We start from the raw sequence: 17,793 nt of genomic DNA, 5'->3' as shown, positions 1-17,793 counted from the left end.
ATATATATATATATATATATATATATATATATATATTATGAGGTGGTTATTTCAAGAATGACAACTTTAAAATGTAATTTTATCCAAAAAAATCCATATATTTACAAAATACCGTATTATTTGCACTATTCAAATAAGTTGATAAATTCATTTCCCTCCCCAGTCCCCTCTATTCTTTTTTAACGACGAAACAAAACACCAGCAGCAGGATGCTCAAATTTCGCAGCAACTTCAATGGCGTCGAAAGCTTCAACTTCATCCATGGTTTTAGGCATCTTTTACTGTATTCAACTTCTACTTCATCTGCAACCTCAATTTCAGAAGAAGCCAACCCTGATTACGCGAATTACTTGGTGGATTTTCTAGGGTTTTCCAAGCAACAAGCTCTTTCCATTTATAAGAAGCTCGTTCACATTCGGCTAGGTCGAGGTGTGAAAAAGGTCAGTGACTTCGAATACGTTAAAAATGCTAATTCTGTTATCAAATTTCTCAAACAAATTGGATTGGAACAATCTCATATTCGAGCTGCCGTCGTTTCCGACCCCCATATTTTGTTCTGTAATGTTGACAAAACCCTAATTCCCAAGACCCTAGCTTTTCAGAAAATGGGGTTTTCTGTATCCGATGTTGTTGAGGTTGTCAAGGTGAATCCTTCAATATTTTTTACAGCGATGGATACCAAAATTATTCCGGCATTTCAAACTTTGAGGGAGATTATGGGTTGTGATCACCATGTGATTTCGATTATTAAGAAATCGCCTCGTATGAGGCTTTCCTGTGTTTCCAAACTCTTGGGGCCTAATGTAGCTTTGTTGCGGGATCATGGGATCCCCATTGAATCAATCCGGAAAATCTTACTTAGGAACCCATTTGCCTTGCTCCGAAAAACTGAATTTATTCAGGATACATTGATTAGGGTTGAAGAGAAGTTGGGGATTCCTCGAGACTCACCCCGGTTCTTGTTAGGTATTATGTTATTGGCCTCTGTTAGAGAGACGACTATCGAGTCGAAAAAACAAATATTTAAGAGCTTTGGGTGGACTGAGTCTGATGTTGTAACTCTGACAATATCAAGTCCTTTTCTGTTGGCACTTTCTGAAGCTAGCCTCAAGAAAAAGTTGGGGTTTTACATGAATGAACTGGGTTACAAGCCTAGTTTCTTGGCAAAGAAGTGTTTCTTGTTTACTTGTAGCTTGGAGAAAAGAATAGTGCCTAGACATAAGACCCTCCTAGTCTTGAAGGAGAAAGGTTTAATTAGGATGGATTATTCTCTTGTAACTTTCGTGTCATTCACCGAGTCTCTGTTCTTGAGGAAGTTTGTGCTGCCATTCAAGGAGGTCCATGAAGTTTATTCGAAACATGCAGGTATTAGTTTGGAGGAGCTAACTGTAGGATCGTCGAAACCAAATTCTAATACTGCTTGATGCTAGGTAAGCTTGCAATTTAGCATGCAATATTTAGTTTAGTGAATTCAGTAATTTCACCATAACAGCCACCAATGTAACTTTTACTTTTAAAAGCTAGTTCCTGCATATCAGCTGGTTCTCTGTATTTCACTGCTTCCTCGATGCAGCTATGCTTGCTGCTCTACGTTGTTGAGCAGCGTACGGTCAGTTTTTAGTAGCTTATTTTTGTTGTCCAATCACTACCTTTTCTGTCATGCTACATTGCAGGCTTGTTTCCCATCCATTCTTTGATATAGCTGTAGGGACTCTTTTTGTTTTTAGGTCCAGACTGCACTATCTATGATGTGATGTTATAAATGAATACTTGGTTGCTCTGAATACTTGGAATGTCATACATAAAATTAACTGGATTCATTCTAGCTGTCAGCTTTAGTCAGTTTCCGTTTTGATTCATTGGAGCTTTTAATTGTTTTGCCGGTTTGCTTCATTCTGCAAGCAAGTTAACCACATCAGTAAGTTGATTAGCTTGTGGATTGGCTTGTTTTCTTACAGGTTCTGTTACATATTTAATGTACTTCATTCTTTTCTAGTTTTCTCAATTAATACATTCAGATGACATAAATCTATACTCTCACACATATGCTCTATTGGATACTTCAGCTCATCAGATCTCGCTCAAGTAGCAAAAGCACATGCAGCCTAGGAATTGAAAAAGAAAATTGTACAAGCTGAAACTTCGTGAAATCGTGAATTGAACTTTGAGGTTTCACTTACATTTTTCCCTCGGTCTGCGTGTCAGTACTCGTTCACGATATTTAGGGATGCTCACTTCAACTAAATCAGTTCATTTAGGATATTACTGCTATTAACTTGTGCATAATTCGATACTACCTCATGTTTTTTTTGGGACTTGCATGTTACATTATGTAGTTTGAAATATTGTATCCACTTCTTCTTTTCTTGCCCCTTCTCATTTTTACTAATAGCTACACAGGACTTAGGATAATGTATTGTGGATACTTTCTCTCTAGCTTAGAATTGTGGTGAATATTTTGAGGCTCTCTGGTGCACCCTTTGTGCTCTGATAAACAATCTGTAGTTCTGAAGATAGGTCATCAAAATGGTATGCCCTGGTCTCTTAAATAATAATGATTGTCTCAATATCAATTTGGAAATTCTATTTGTATGTCTTTTTTCAAATACATGAATGATGAATTTAGCTTGCCATCTCATGTGTTTTTGTGGCTATTTTCTATGAAGATAAGTGTGGAAGCTAATCAGATGCCTCTTGTTGTATTTCCCTCTCTGTGTACAATTAGACATAAAGTAGTTGAAGCTGGACATGCATTGGCAGCCCAGCCCAGCCCAGCCCAGCCCTGATGTCCTTGGGTGAGGCTGGGCTATTGGCTGTAGGCCCCATTGAACTATAACCGGTCCCTGGCGTAACCTGGTTACTCATGTTATGGTCCAGTTCTCTATATTCTTCTGAATCCAAAAGAAGCCGGTGTAACGAATAACCCAAAGCCTTGGAAGGCCAGTTCAGGCAAAATTAAGTGAAAGGGGAGTAGCTGTTTTGTGTTAATTTCCCTCAATTATGTAATTTGTCCACATTAGCTGGTGCTCCTGTTTCAATTTTCCGTTCCAGTTTATTGTATGGCATCTTCATTTACAGAGGCATCCTCGTTTCACTCACCTTGATTTCGAGGGTATGTCTACCAAAAAACAGGAGATGAAGGATTATGGGTATAGTAGCAGGTGGGTGTGATTCTTCTGGTTACTTATTTGTGTGTTTAACTTTGCCTATGAGGTGTCTCGATTTCCAGGTTGACAGAATTATATTGAAGACAAGGGTTCCTCTTAAGGTGAGTACTTTGGTGTGCGGCAGAGTTTTAACAGTAAATGATATGCTCCAGAGGAGAAGACTATATAACTAGATATGTGCACGAGCATCATGAGTCGTGCCAATATCAAGTCTTGCTTGCATGCCTTCTTTCGTTGTGGAGGAGGCCTTTTGGTGTGTAAGGGATAGATAGATTTGTGTGTGAACTCTTAATGTGAATATTTCAGAATGTCATTTCAGTGTTTGACTCAAGCCATACATTTTTGTTCTATGTTGACTCAGGGCCACATTTTGTGTTTGTTAGATGCTCAAGCTCAGCAGAGTGTAAATCTGTAGGATGATTTTAAACGATAATGAACCCCGTTCGTTATACAATCCTTTGGAGCATGGATTTGTTGTAGAACGAACTTGTTTCAAAATTAGGATAGTGCAAGCTCTTATCATCTTTGAATTATAAATTTCACTTTTGATCTATGATGTTGGTGGTGGCTGATGTCTCACCTGGTTCGGTACACCAATTCTCTGCAGAGCCAAACGAGATCGAATTGGGACTAAAATCCCACCTTTTTTACCAAGGAAATAAGCGGCATCTCAAGTTGTTCAGAGCTACTGATAATCTTCTGTTACAGTTGCTCCAACTTAATATACAGAGGTTTTAACTTTTAAGGGGTCATTTTAAATTGATATTTGTTATTTTAGATTCTGTAAATAGTACAATTGACTTTCAAGTACGATCAACCGATCAAATTATTTATTTAACTCAATTTTTATTCATTTAATTTCAAAAGTTATTCGCTTTATTCATTTTCTCTTTTTTCACATTTTTTTGCTCTTCTTACAAAAATGCTATGCTATTTACACAATTTACAATTCACCGTATATCACAGTTATTGATTTTCAATTTTCTGATTTTAAGAAGCTTTTCTTGCTACTCCAAGAAATTAATGCTTTATAATTGGGTGGACTACACACAAGTGTAAGTAAAGATGGTTGTGGGCCGGGCAGGCCCGAAGCCCGACCCGGCCCGGCACAAAAAAGCACGGCCCGACACGAGCACGAAAAAAGCACGGCCCGGCACGGGCACGAAGTCGTGGGCCGGGCCTGGGCTTTAAGTTTATGGAAAAAGCACGACAAGGTACGGCACGGCTCGATCCGGCACGACAAAGCACGTTAAATTTAGTCAAATTAGCCTTAGGCACGACGGCCCGGCCCAGCACGAAAGCACGGGACTTGGGCCGGGCCTGTTTTTACTTTTCAGCCCGGCACGAAACAACGTGGGTTTGGAGTAGGCCAGGCCCGGCCCGGTTAGGCCCACGGCCCGTGGGCTCGGCACGAAGCCAGGCCCGACCCGGCACACAGCCATCTTTAAGTGTAAGGAGCTTTTAAAAGTGGACTACACAGAGGCGGTACTACTCGTGGGGTTATGATAGTATGTATGTATGGAATCGTGCATGAAGTATACGGCATGTTTATTTTACACCAAGTTGTTGTAAGAATTTGAAGTCCTTGGAAATAAAGTTGTAACCTGCAAGCTTAAGCTAGCTAATTCCAAGATTAGTAGTAATAGCACATGAGCTCTGCCATAATGTTACTTATACCCTGTAAGGTGACTTTGGTTAAGGTTTGGTAAAATAGCATCTTGTTAATTATTCCCTGCATTTCTAAAACTGTCATCCAAGTTCAGACTACAGACTACAGGACTACATGGAAACAGTCGATTTCACAGCACCAAACAGGGAACAATATCTTTTAAAAAAGTTGTGATAATTCCTTCAAGTTAGTACGACATAGTTACAACCTCAGTTCATCTAATCGAAACTCTAAATTCTAAATTCTAAATTCTAAATTCTAAATTGTGAAAACGATCAAGAAAGATGCTACCTTTTTACTCTTTTCTTGGCGGTCTTGGCAAGGGCATCGCAAATCTCCCTCTTTCGTTTAGAGTTATTATTGTTTTCATTGTTGTCTTTATTGTTGTTTCCACCAATGTTTTGTTCAGGCTTGCCTTGAGCTTGCAGTGCGTCTTTTACAAAGAATTTTAGCCTCCATAATGTGGATTCACTCTGTGCAACCAAAAACCCACGTCAATGGAAAATCCTTAAATCATCTGACAAAATATCCTCACAACACTGGAAAAGGAAAAAACTACCTGAGCGTCTATATCGAGGTCCACCTCCTCAGCATTTGCTATGAACCCAGGATTTCTCTGGGCGACGATCTCTAGAGCTCTACTGAGATCATCCGTGGATAGCCTTGTCAGGGCTGTGCCCAGTTGCCTTTTCTCTTCCGTTGATATTCTCCTGAAATTTGATGTTCCAATTCAGTAAAAAAAAAAACCCAAAAAACAATGAATTAGAGCTTGCAAACAAGTCCCTTGAATTTCCAGTCTGTTTTCAAGTTGATTCGGGTCATGTGCTATCATCAACTACTATGCACATAGAAGGACAATCATCATTTACCTGCACCTTTGAACCAGCTGTTCCCTAAGATCTTCAAGGTGTATTTCTGCCTCGAAGAGCTGAACATTAAGTTCAAGAGAGAAAAAAAGGGTCAAGTACAAATCTAGATATAACCACGGAATAGTGGATAACAATAGATGCATAAAGGCCATAAACATTGCCGGAAGGGAAAATGGTTACAATAAGAGCCATTTACCGCGATAAGCTTTCTATGAAAAAAGATATTTGTACCACATCTTCTTTACTTGACAATAAGCCAAACATCAGTTAGTCTACTCCACAGAAGTATTCAGAGTAACTGGAGAGGTTCAAAGAACTTCTGATATGTTTTGTATGGAGATCATTACTACAGACATTAGTGAAAGTAAATATGGTGTTTCAAGAATAACTGGTCATGTAACCATCAAAAAAGTGGTGATGAATTCATTTAGCTGGATCAAGTTATACGAGTCATTTAATCTCAAGATAATTATGGCGTTCGGAAACTACTATCGAAAAAGCTCTCCAGAAATGCGCTTAATTCACCCCTATAATAACGCCTGGAAAAAGTTGATCCAACCCGATAACCCAATCCAAACCCTACTTTAAAAGCGGGTCTAGGTTGAGATATTTGACCAATTGACCTTTTTAATCTACTTCCCAGTCCTTGGTTTCTATTATCTGCCGGTTCTCATATCTCCCTCTCTTTGACTTTTCTCTAACTTCTCTCTCTAATGAGTCTAATCGTCAAAGTAGTGAACCCTAATTTTACTATACCATTCTCTAAATTTCCCAATTTTCTTGATCCAATTTATGCTTCGTAGTTCGTACAACATTGTTTGTCCATTTCCGATGGAGCCAAAGATTCATTTGTTCTTTTGGTTGTGGGATGTAATGGACTAAATCAAAATGGCTCTTAAAACATCTTCGCTTCTATTCCATGAAGTAGAAGATGGTCGTCCCGTTGTCGTCCCGTTATCGCTTTTGGGTCAATTGGAAACAACCTCTCTGCAATTGCGTACACCCGACCCCCCCTTACCCCGCTTCTTGCGGGAGCCTCTTTGAGGCAATGGGGTAATGATAATGATAATGATAATGATAGTTCGTACAACATTGTCTCTCTCACTTAGAATCAATTATACTTAGCTAGTCCACCATTACCACCGCTTCACCAAGTCTACCAAGTACCACCACCTACGCCAAGTTTCACCACCACCAAGTCAGCTACCAGGCCAACCACCACCACTGCCCCATGTGCAATGGAAATAAATCTCAACAGATAGACTGTGCCGTCCAGATTTTCCGGTACCATCTAGGTGGAACCGTAACCGGAAATAAATTTTCTTGTGCCCAACCAAACAACATGTAGCAATTCCTAGGAAAAAAACTACATGGGAGATCATCTTCTCAGACAACATTACTTCGCATGTTCAACCAAACAAGCACTTATTGTCTGTTCATATTGAAAGTATATTGGTTTTTGGGAATTTTCAAATTCGGAATATTCTGCAAGTGGTTTTATATTTTGGTTATAATTTTTTTTTAAAATTATGATTTTACCTTAGAGATCTTACACAGCATGTTTGATAGGAACGTTGATTGCATGATTGCTACAGATACTCAAGAAGTTTCAGTAAAGCAAAACCCAATCTTTCCGAAAAAAGGAACAAACCTCATGGCACATATCTCTTGCCATTTTGGCATGAGTAACTTCTTGAGCTAGCTGCATACTAAGCTGTAGATGCGCTTCTTCTTCGTCTCGCCTTTTTTCCTGCAACAGCAAGATGGTTTTATAATCACGTGAAAGAATAATATAACATGACTCAACTCGTATATAACAAACAGCTAAACTACTGTGCACACACAAAGAATTTGTCTTATGATAACTGTAATCTCACCTCTTCCGTAACTTTAGGCAAAAACTGTAGCCACTTCCCTTCAAACTTTTCCAACAAGGTTTTCGCCATGGTATGGAAATCATTCTTTTCATCATTATATTTCATTGCATTCTTGAAAACCAACCTCACATCAGCACAAATCTCCCGCACATTTTTATAGCCACTACCATCCTTAGCTTCCATTTGTTTCTTTATCGTACTGAAATCCATAGGTTTTTCAATAATCTGGTAGAAACAGAAAAGGTGAGGAGGTAGAAAATTCCAGCAGCCAAAAAATTCAAAAGGCACACAGATTGACCAACAAAAGCAGATAAGCTTGAACTGTTCTCTTACGTAAAGCAATATCATTGTGCAGTACTGAAAATAAATTTCCTATTTGACATCTGCTCTCCAAGATGGAACTTCGACAATCACTTTCTCCAGTTATATCTTAGTAAAACATGAGGGAAGAAACTTTTGAAGACAAATCACAAATCAAACAAGAATATTCTTACAACTTCTAACAAATTAATGGTGAACAATATCAAACTTTGACCACAAAAGATCAAACAGAAATGTTTTAGGATGAACAGAGTAGTGTTCACAGAATACAATTAAAAGTGTTAAACTACTGAAACAAAATGAAAAAAAAAGGGACTTTATTTTACCTCATAGTAATCATGCAATCCAAGGCCTTCAACATCTACAGGCTCCATAAAAGGCCATGCCAACTTGTGTTGAGTGATCTAAAAAACAAAGGAAAAAAATGTGGACTACCGTAATTAAAAGTACAATCCCATAGATTTGCATCAATTAATAAGGAACACAAGAACAAGGACAAAAACACCCAGCATTGATCTAACCATTTCTAGAACTTGAAGAGTTCCACGTGTACAAAGAAGAGAACCATTTTATGGGAAACTACAGGGAAAGGAAGTAAGGTAGGGGGGGGGGGGGGGAAAGGCAGCAGCAATTAAAAAAAATGAGTAACACAAACATCAAAAACAAAATAACTACAGAACATATTTTCCATATAAAGAAGTAATGTTTTATTAGTACTTTAAGTTCCTGAAGACATTATGTCAGTTTCAGAGCCCTAACCACAGAAGAAGCCGGGGAGCTTCTGCTCAGAAGCATCATAGCCAATCTATATACCAACTGGAAGTAGAAACTTGATATGTGAGTTCTAAACAGATTCACAGCGTTTTGGAAAAGGCGGGGTGGAGTTGACAATGAAAAAGAGGCACAAACATCATTACTGGAACGTATCAGCCATTCCGGAATACAATAGAACATAGATGCAGATGGATAATTATAAATGAGGACAGATCAAAGCATCTGAACTGACACTGGAACATAGAAAGAAATTAGGGGCTTACTATTTACCGCCCCCATTTATTTACCCGTATACCTCTCCTATATTACCTCCCCCTTTCACCATTTACCTTCTTCCACCTCCAACCTTACCACCATATTTCTGGCCACCACCACCTTCGGTCACCACTAGATTCCGGCCACCACCAAATACCACCAAATTTTGGCCACCTCCGGATGTCAATCCAGCCACCGCACCGAGGCTAGATCACCGACGAGAAAATGCGTCGCAATTATTATATGTCCGAGTCATCCCGGAGAACTCGACGACATTACAACAGGCAATTCTTTTCTTTTTGGTCCGGAAAAAAATTCATAGACTTATGCATTTTAATCTTGTACAATGGCAGGAGCTCAAAATGCATAAGTATGTACCGTAGTACAAGCTTAAAATGCATAAATCTGTGAATTAAGGGGTTTTATTTGTTCTTGAACTTGAAATAATTAATTCGGAACAAAAAATAGAGACTTATGAAATTGGAGCTTCTGCCATGGTATAAACTTATGCATTTTAAGCTCATACCATGGCAGGAGCTCAAAATGCATAATTCTATGCCATGGTGTGAGCTTAATATGCAAAAGTCTATGTCATTTAGGGGTCTTATTTGTTATTGAATATGAATTATTTAACATGGAAAAAAACTTAGAGACATGAATTTGGAGCTTCGACTATGGTGTAGACTTATGCATTTTAAGCTCATACCATGGCATGAGCTAATTATGTATAAGTCTATCCCGGTGTTAGCTTAATATGCAAAAGTCTATTCCGTGGTCGAAGCTTACTTTGCATAAGTTTGTGGCATGAAAATTAAATTAGTTTTTTGATTAATTGATTAGTGTATGTCCATTTCCGATGGAGCCAAAGATTCATTTGTTCTTTTGGCTGTGGATGTAATGGACTAAATCAAAATGGCTTTTAAAACCTCTTCGCTTCCTTTCCATGAAGTAGAAGATGGTCGTCTCGTTATCGCTTTTGGGTCAATTGGAAACAACCTCTCTGCAATTGCAGGGGTAAGGTTGCGTACGCCCGACCCCCCCTTACCCCGCTTCTTGCGGGAGCCTCTTTGAGGCAATAGGGTAATGATAATGAATGTATTAATTGATTAGTGTAGTTACTAATAATTAAAATTACTTGGTTTTAATAATTCAATTATTAACGAACAGGTTCCTTTGCTAGATTTTGGTAGCGACAGTATTAATTATAATCCAAAATTCGTAATTTCTAAAGTATCTGCGATGTCGGTCGATTGTCGGACCGGTGGAGTGTGGTCGGTTGCCGGAGCCTCAAATAATGGGCGAGGATGTATGAGGGTAGGTGAAGTGAAAGTGAGGTGGGGTGAAATGAAAGTCAAGATTAAATAAGGGTGATTATGTAAAATAATAGAGCGGTTTGAATATTATGGCGCGGGTTTTAGCGCTCCACAAAGAAATTAATGTACTTAAGCAAGAAGAAATCAAGTTCAGCAAATTACGTGGAGAACAGTTTTTAACTGTGAGCAATATTTCCTTTTTCCTAATTATAGGGAAAGGAGGCAAGCTTCAAATTATATAAGACTATAGGGGATATTCTTGCAGAAGCCTTCAAATCCTAGCGGACCAGTAAGACAAAAAAACTTATCAGTTTCAACTATTTCATATAATATAGTATACAACGATTTATTTCTTTCAATTATTAATCATCTACAAAGCGAAGAACCCAAATGGCCAAATGGTCGACCAAGAGAAGATTTTCCCTCCAAAATTTCAATAGTTCATTCGTTCCGCAAGCACAACCAAATTGCTAAAAGGAACATCTTCGATACTTCAGCAAAACAAAACTACTTCATCCTTCTTTCCCACATCAAAAGCATACTTTTGACATTGCAATACTAAAGACAACTTTATAAATTAGATATAAGAGTGTAGCAATAGACAGCAAACCCAAGGGTAATATAGGTGAATCTGTGTATAAAAAAGCGCAAAGCGCACTAAAGCGATATGAGTCCTAGAGCCTAAAGCGCAAGGCGCGCGCTTCATCGTAGTGAAGCGCACTTTTTAAGAATTAAAGGTTGTTTTACTATTATGCATATATATCTTACTAAAATAACCACAAAAATATATAAACATCAGATTTGCTTCCAAAAATATATTACTCTTTGTTTAAACAAAAATAAAGCATATAACATAGTGTTTATCAAGAAGCTAGGGCCGGCTGTTGTTATTGTTGTCTTCTTCCTTTCTTCTTTTTCCTTTTCTTTTGGAATGTTGGCCCACTTTCTATTGTTAAGGATTAATAGGGTGTGGTCCAAAACACAATAACAACATATAAAAAAATCTTTCAGCGTAAAGTAATAAAAAATGAAAAAATAATTCAATTAAGCGCCAAGCGCTTAAGCACGCTTAATCACAAACGCTTCGCTCCGACCCATTGTTACCTGGTTAACTGGTAGGAGATTAGGTACGGGTTCACAATACGTTGCCTAATTTGCTAAATTAGACAAAAAAGGTATCATTTTCATGTTATAGTTCGCTTTTATGATTCGCGGTTCGTGGGGTGATTAGAGAATTAGGTAACACTGCTCCGACCTAATTAGACGCTTTGCCCTAGAGCTTCGCGCTTCAGCGCGCTTTTTTAAACACTAGTGAACTAATAAGCTCCACTAACTTGCTAACATATATAAGCTTCTCTTATCAACATCTTCTGCATAAATCTTGTCCAAGGATACAAGAAAGTCAAGATATTTAAGGAGAGGGCTTATGCCACTTTAATTACTTTAATCCTACATCAACCTCATACTTCTTAGCAACCTCAAAGGCATTAGCTTGAAAGATTCTGGATAAGATCATTCCAAAATTTCTTGCAGTATCGATTTAATACTTTATCAGTTTATTGTCTCCTTAAGTTTTTTGTGGTCTCTTCTAAATAATACCACAAACACTTCAGGTGCATCTCCATGCATAACGGTTATCATTCACTTGTAGTATTTTATAATATTTTTTTGTTTATTTTTTTTCAAATTCTTTTATAAAGGAGCAACTAAGCCAAGTTGTCCTCGTAGCAGGCTGGCAGCAAAAAAGATTTCATATTAAGCTAATTCCGTTGAATTTCCCCCGCTGAGTAACTTTTTTAATTTCTTCGCGGCCCTGGTTAAAAAAAACACCTTACCCTTAGCCCACAAAGAAGCTAAAGAAGTTGTCCCATCTCACACAAAATCAGCACTTAAAGTGGTTCCTTTAAAATTTGTGCATTCCATTCGAACCACAACACAGATCTCCATAAAAGAATTGTCACAACATGTTCTCGTTTTCCCTTACAACGCCCACGAAGCAGACTTGTGGTATTTTATTCTAGATATTTGCAGGGCTTAAGTAGGCTTTCAGATTGCAACTCGGTCTTTGGTTGGACATAAGAGGGTTGCTAACTTATCTCTAATGTCCAGACACCAGTGTTTGAGTGAAATGAGTTAAACTAGATGTAGACCTCCCTCTTAACTGTTATTTTCCCTCTGCTTAGTTTGGATCATTTTGCTGTTAATTACAAATTTCAGAACTATATGAATCCTCTCTAATCTTATCCTGTAGAGGACCTACTTAACCACTTATAGAACAATCACTTCTGTCCACGGGTGACTTAGGGGTCGTTTGGTTCACTAAACCGAAATGTATTGGTATGAATCTCATAAAAGGGAGGTAGAGGTTCTATTTCCCATACCGGTCTGAAATTGTTTGGTGTAATCATGGAATGGATTTTGTATCCTATAATCCTATTCTTGTTGTTTGGTTCATTTTTGGAATGGATTTTGCATTCAATTTTTCCTTATTGCTAATAAATTTTAAAAAAAATAGATGAAAAATGGAATACGCCAACTAATTTACCATTTACATGTTTAAACTTTTTCACAATGTAGATGATTGAGTCACATGCGAAATTGATCACGAAGTCGCGCACACCAAAAGGCTACCAGTTGAATATACACCAAGGCACCATTATAGATCTCCAACTGTAGCAAAATTAATTAAATTAATTGAGATCACTAACAAACCTCCATTATTGTAGCTTCCTGAGTTCCCAATTACACTATGGCAACTCAAAATCAAACCATAACCACCTTGATTATCGAAACAAGGTCGGAGACACAGTCATGTTAGTCGGGACGTCGTCGGAGAGCATGTCACCTCATCAGGATAGGTGGCAACGAGATGTGGGAGGTGTTCTCTGATGGTTGGTAGCCGGATTCGGAGGTGTGAGTGCAGCACAATTCAAAGTTCCAGTGCTCTCTCTCTCTCTCCTCTCTCCCTTTTGCGAGTTATGATTTGTAACTTGAGTGGAATGGATTATGAAACCTATGATGTGAGGTGGGTATGAGATTCCTGGGGATCGGGATGGAGTTAAAACCCCTTTGGTATGAGATCCCATTTCAAAAAGTCGTAACCAAACAGTAAAAGGTCTAGAATGGATTCTAACTCCATTCCTCTCCATTCCAAAATACTCAACCAAACACCCCCTTAATGTGAGGACGGAGGACCCCCCTGAAAAAGGCCTGATAACTTAAAAGCCCATCATATAAAACTAAGGGTGTCAATTTACGCACTAAAACCATTAAGCTGCCGTGAACTTTTACACCCATCAGCTAAACATGTCCATCAGATTCTGCTAATTCAGATTCATGATGCTCTAAAATAACCACAAGATTTACCAATTCATTACTCATATTTCATGGTAACAAAATACATTTCAGAAGAAGAAAATTCTGGAGAGAACACAATATAGAATCAAATAGTTCTGACTTCAATCAAGCATGGGAAACAAAATCACTAAAGTTCCATGCACTTCCCTAACTAGTACATGAATACCTAGTGCTCAGATATTTGGGAGGAGAACAACTACAAGAGGAATTGTATCTCGCTAATGAAAAAATATGTGGATGCTAGTTAGCTTAGTTGGTTGTCTTGTGGGGTGGTACCTAAGACTTGGAATTAAATCATGTCTTTGCATTTTCTCTTTATGGCTCTCTCTACACACACACACACTAAAAAAAAAAGAGGAAAAAAACCTGATGTAATATTTTGCCAAACTGACGTATCAGCTCCTGCATTCTCTTTGAGGCGTCTGTTTCCTTGCTTGTTGCATCCTGCTGCTGCTTTTTCGTATGACCAACATGTTTCTCTTTATCCTTAGAAGCTGAGCCACCTTTCGAGCTGTTCGCTTGCTTTTTACTACTGTTCAAGTAAAACTGCTCAATCTCGTGAACATTTTTCTCTATCTGCAAATAATGTTATAATGTTATTCTACCTCATACAGACAATAAATACAGTGACAATAAAGGAAAAAAAACTCCAACACTGATCTGCAAGACAGTTAACATCAGAAATACGGTTGAAGTGTGAAACTGACTTGCAACCAAGAAAGCATGCTCGATAATTTTTTTATAAGAAACACATAACAACTAGGATCTAATTGGATCAATCTAGAACTGCTTTTTACCTCACTAGTCATTTACTGTATCATTTATGAAATTTAATAAACCAAAAGCAAATCATTTTCTAGTTTCACATTTACTTCAGAAGTTTTACATAGGACACATACAGATTTTCAGTAACTCAGATGATGTTAACATTATGAATATGCACGGATAAATAAGATAAAGGTCATAAGTTTGACTTTGTAAGGCTAGGACTCAAAATCCTTCTAAGAGACTGTCAAATTTGTGTCAATCAACACGCCGCAACCTTGCGCGCAAGTCTTTGATGTTTTAACCAAAAAAGTTATTTTACAGAGACAATGCCAACTTTAAACTTCACTTACAGCTCTTTTCAAGTCACAATCCAGTGAGCTAGAGCTAGGAATGGGAGTCATAAACATTTATTCAGCGCCTCCATTTCATGATTTCAAATAAAGAAAATAAAATTCAGTAATTTTGTTTGAACACCATATCATCAGCCAAATATCTTTCACAAGATTCTCACATGAGACTGGATTGCTGGATAGGGGATTATACATGCTTCCTTTACCGTGCAACCTCATAGAGGTTCTTCTAGCATCACCTTGTAAGGTATACGAGAATAACTTGAAGGGAAGTGTACATAAAATCATGTACCTCCTCTGTTTCTATATACTTGCAAATTGCAACACGCACTTTTCACGAATTTTAAGAAAGTGGAATCAAACTACTTTATTGGGGGGGGGGGGCATGAATGGAAAGTTTCATTCTTTTAATTTGGTGGGCGGGAATTAAGGAGTTAAATAAAGAGAGTAAAGCAAGGGCGTAAATGTCATTGCATACAAAAAACAAAAAAAATCCATTTATATTATGTTGCAAATATTTCTAGGTCTTCGTTTCAGAGAAGTGTTGCAAGTAAAAAAAAACGGAGTAAATTTTAATTTTATAATCGTGTACATGTATTGAGGTGAGGGCGTAAGGCATCTCCATAGGACACATATGCATTTCTTCATTAATAATCATCACTCGTTTGAGTCATATCTCATATCACATCTCTAAGAAAACATATGGTTTGCTCGTGCAAATGCAATACAATAGTTATTCACATTTGACATTTTGTGTCAAATACACATGAAGATAAATTTACTGAATTTATTTACCTTATATGAAAAGGATTTAAAATGTCAATCACAACATATCACACCATGTCATTAATGATGTTTCAATTTCTACTTTTCATGTTTGCTAATTCACATTTTGTATCATTTATATCTCTAATTATATTAACATTAGCAAAAATTATAAAAGTTTGATATCATTAAAGTACTTGAGACGAATCATATAAACTAGCATTATCAATATTACATAAAGGGCTTTAGCCTTTAGGCCTCTAAATTAGCAATTTACCAAACAAATTAACAAATATTACTACTAAATAGAGCCATAGTTAGGCAAATAATCACCAAAACTCCAATTTCAAAAGAAAACTCACCCTATTGATTTTCGACAACACAAAGTCTATACCATTCTTGTAACCTTCCACCCCATAATCACCCAATTCCTGAATTGGCATTTCCATCTGAAATAACAATAGCATTAGCAAATAGCAATTGTTTCCAAATTCAATCCCGAAACAAACATATATTCAATAAATAAATCTACCAAATTCAACAAAAGTTAAACAGAATCAGAATAATAATAAACTAAGCCAAAAATAGTGCTTGATTACATACCGAATTTGAATTATTAACATGGAAAGGTTTGCAGTGCAATGTTGAAGCTGGTGGGGAATAATGATTGAATTGTTTTCGTATACTGTGACTCTGTGAGAGCCGAGAGGTGATTGTGAAGGGAGGCGCAGAGTGAGAGAATTCAATGACTGCGGTAGAATAGAGGTGGGTTTTTTTTTTTTTTGGTTAGAGGGTATGCGGTAGAGGTTAATTAATGAAAGAACAATCTTTTCTTTTAGGGAGCGATTTCCTTCAATATTGCATAAAGATCCAATAATTCCCTAAATACGTTACTTTTTAAGTTATTTCCCACCATACCGTCTACGTAAGCAAGGGAGAAAGAGAAGTAATTTTTTTTTTCCGGTTCAGCATTGAACCGCCATATGAGATAACGGTTTCGTTTTAAAGCAAACCGCCATCTCAGATGGCGGTTCAATGTTATAAACCGCTATCCCATATAGCGGTTTGCATTAAAACAAAACCGCTATCTCAGATGGCGGTTTACTTAATTGTAAATTATTTTTAATATGAATTACAGTTTAAACAGAAATATAATTTAGAAGTAACCTCTTGTGACATCAATTGTGTCTGTAGCTCAGTGGATAGAGTGGGTTGTTTCTACGTAGGAGGTCATGGGTTCGAATCCTACCTGATGTGTTTATTTCTTTTTAACCATTTATTAATATTAATTATAAACATTTCCAAATTTAACTTATCAACATTAGTGTTTGTAGCTCAGTGGATAGTGTATTTGTTTCCTAAACAGAGGGTCGTGGGTTCGACCCCTAGCTGATGCGGTTTTTTTTTTTTTTTTTTTTTACCATTTATAAATAGTACGTGATTATAAACCGCTATCTCAGATAGCGGTTTACTTAAGTCAACCGCTACCTGAGATAGCGGTTTAGTGTCGCTTGGTTGAAAAAAAAAAGACCGGTTTTAATGCTGACGTGGACGGTATGGTGGGAATTAAGTTAAAAAGTGGCGCATTTTGGGAATTTGACGTTCTTTACACAATATTGAAGGAAATCGCTCTCTTTTAGGAAGGTTTTGTTTGGTAAAAAGGAATTACGCTCTGTTTTGTTCGAATTATTTTGATTTATTTCAGACACTATAAGTTCAGATAAGTTCAGTTTAACAAAAATAAGTTTTTTTCAGAAATTTTCACACATAAATAAGTTTATTTCAGATAAAATATTTTTTTTTCAGATAAAATAAGTTTAGATAAGTTCAGTTAAGTTCAGATAATACTAGTTTAGGGCCCGTGCAACGCACGACTATTACTAAAAACTTTATTATTTTAATAGTAACTAAAAGACTTGTGATATTAGGAAAACATGAAAGTAAAAAGGATATATGAAAAAGTATAAATTCAAAGGTGTGTAAAAAAAATATTCAAATGAACTAAATTTGCATATTATTATACAAAGTTAAAAATTTTAGTCGTTTACTTGTATGTAGATCGATCTAACAACATTAACCAAACCCGAATGACTCTAGACTAATTTTCGAAAAGACCCGAGCGTAACCGAGTTAGTCAAATACAACATATTTTGAATTGAGTAAATTCTTGATAAATAAACTTATATGTTAGTCTACTTACCATGTATTATTATTTTAATTAACATTCTTACTTACCAGTTACCATGTACTCCGTATTATATTATTAATAGTAGACTGACATTAGAAGTTCATTTATCAATATTTGTTA

General features: G+C 37.0%; 2 protein-coding genes across 2 annotated transcripts; one reads left to right on the top strand and one right to left on the bottom strand.

Moving 5' to 3' along the window:
• The first annotated feature begins 128 nt into the window (after positions 1 to 128).
• Positions 129 to 3,758, top strand: LOC110776171 (transcription termination factor MTERF2, chloroplastic-like). The gene has a single exon (XM_056830331.1). The coding sequence runs from the start codon at positions 210 to 212 to the stop codon at positions 1,422 to 1,424; it is 1,215 nt and encodes a 404-aa protein (XP_056686309.1). The 5' UTR covers positions 129 to 209; the 3' UTR covers positions 1,425 to 3,758.
• A 1,206-nt stretch (positions 3,759 to 4,964) lies between these two features.
• LOC110776172 (transcription factor GTE1) lies at positions 4,965 to 16,288 on the bottom strand. The gene is made up of 9 exons (XM_021980728.2): positions 16,089 to 16,288; positions 15,848 to 15,934; positions 13,969 to 14,178; positions 8,230 to 8,307; positions 7,583 to 7,807; positions 7,357 to 7,455; positions 5,706 to 5,764; positions 5,396 to 5,546; positions 4,965 to 5,309 (listed from the first exon to the last, which is right to left on the bottom strand). Exons 2-9 carry the CDS (start codon positions 15,932 to 15,934, stop codon positions 5,124 to 5,126), a joined length of 1,095 nt encoding a protein of 364 aa, XP_021836420.1. The 5' UTR covers positions 16,089 to 16,288; the 3' UTR covers positions 4,965 to 5,123.
• Between the last annotated feature and the right edge of the window lie 1,505 nt (positions 16,289 to 17,793).

This window comes from Spinacia oleracea, chromosome 5 (genome assembly GCF_020520425.1).
Source record: "Spinacia oleracea cultivar Varoflay chromosome 5, BTI_SOV_V1, whole genome shotgun sequence".
NCBI classification, from domain to species: Eukaryota; Viridiplantae; Streptophyta; class Magnoliopsida; order Caryophyllales; family Amaranthaceae; genus Spinacia; species Spinacia oleracea.
Note: the sequence above shows the minus strand (reverse complement) of the source record. Positions and strands in the feature narration are given on the sequence as shown.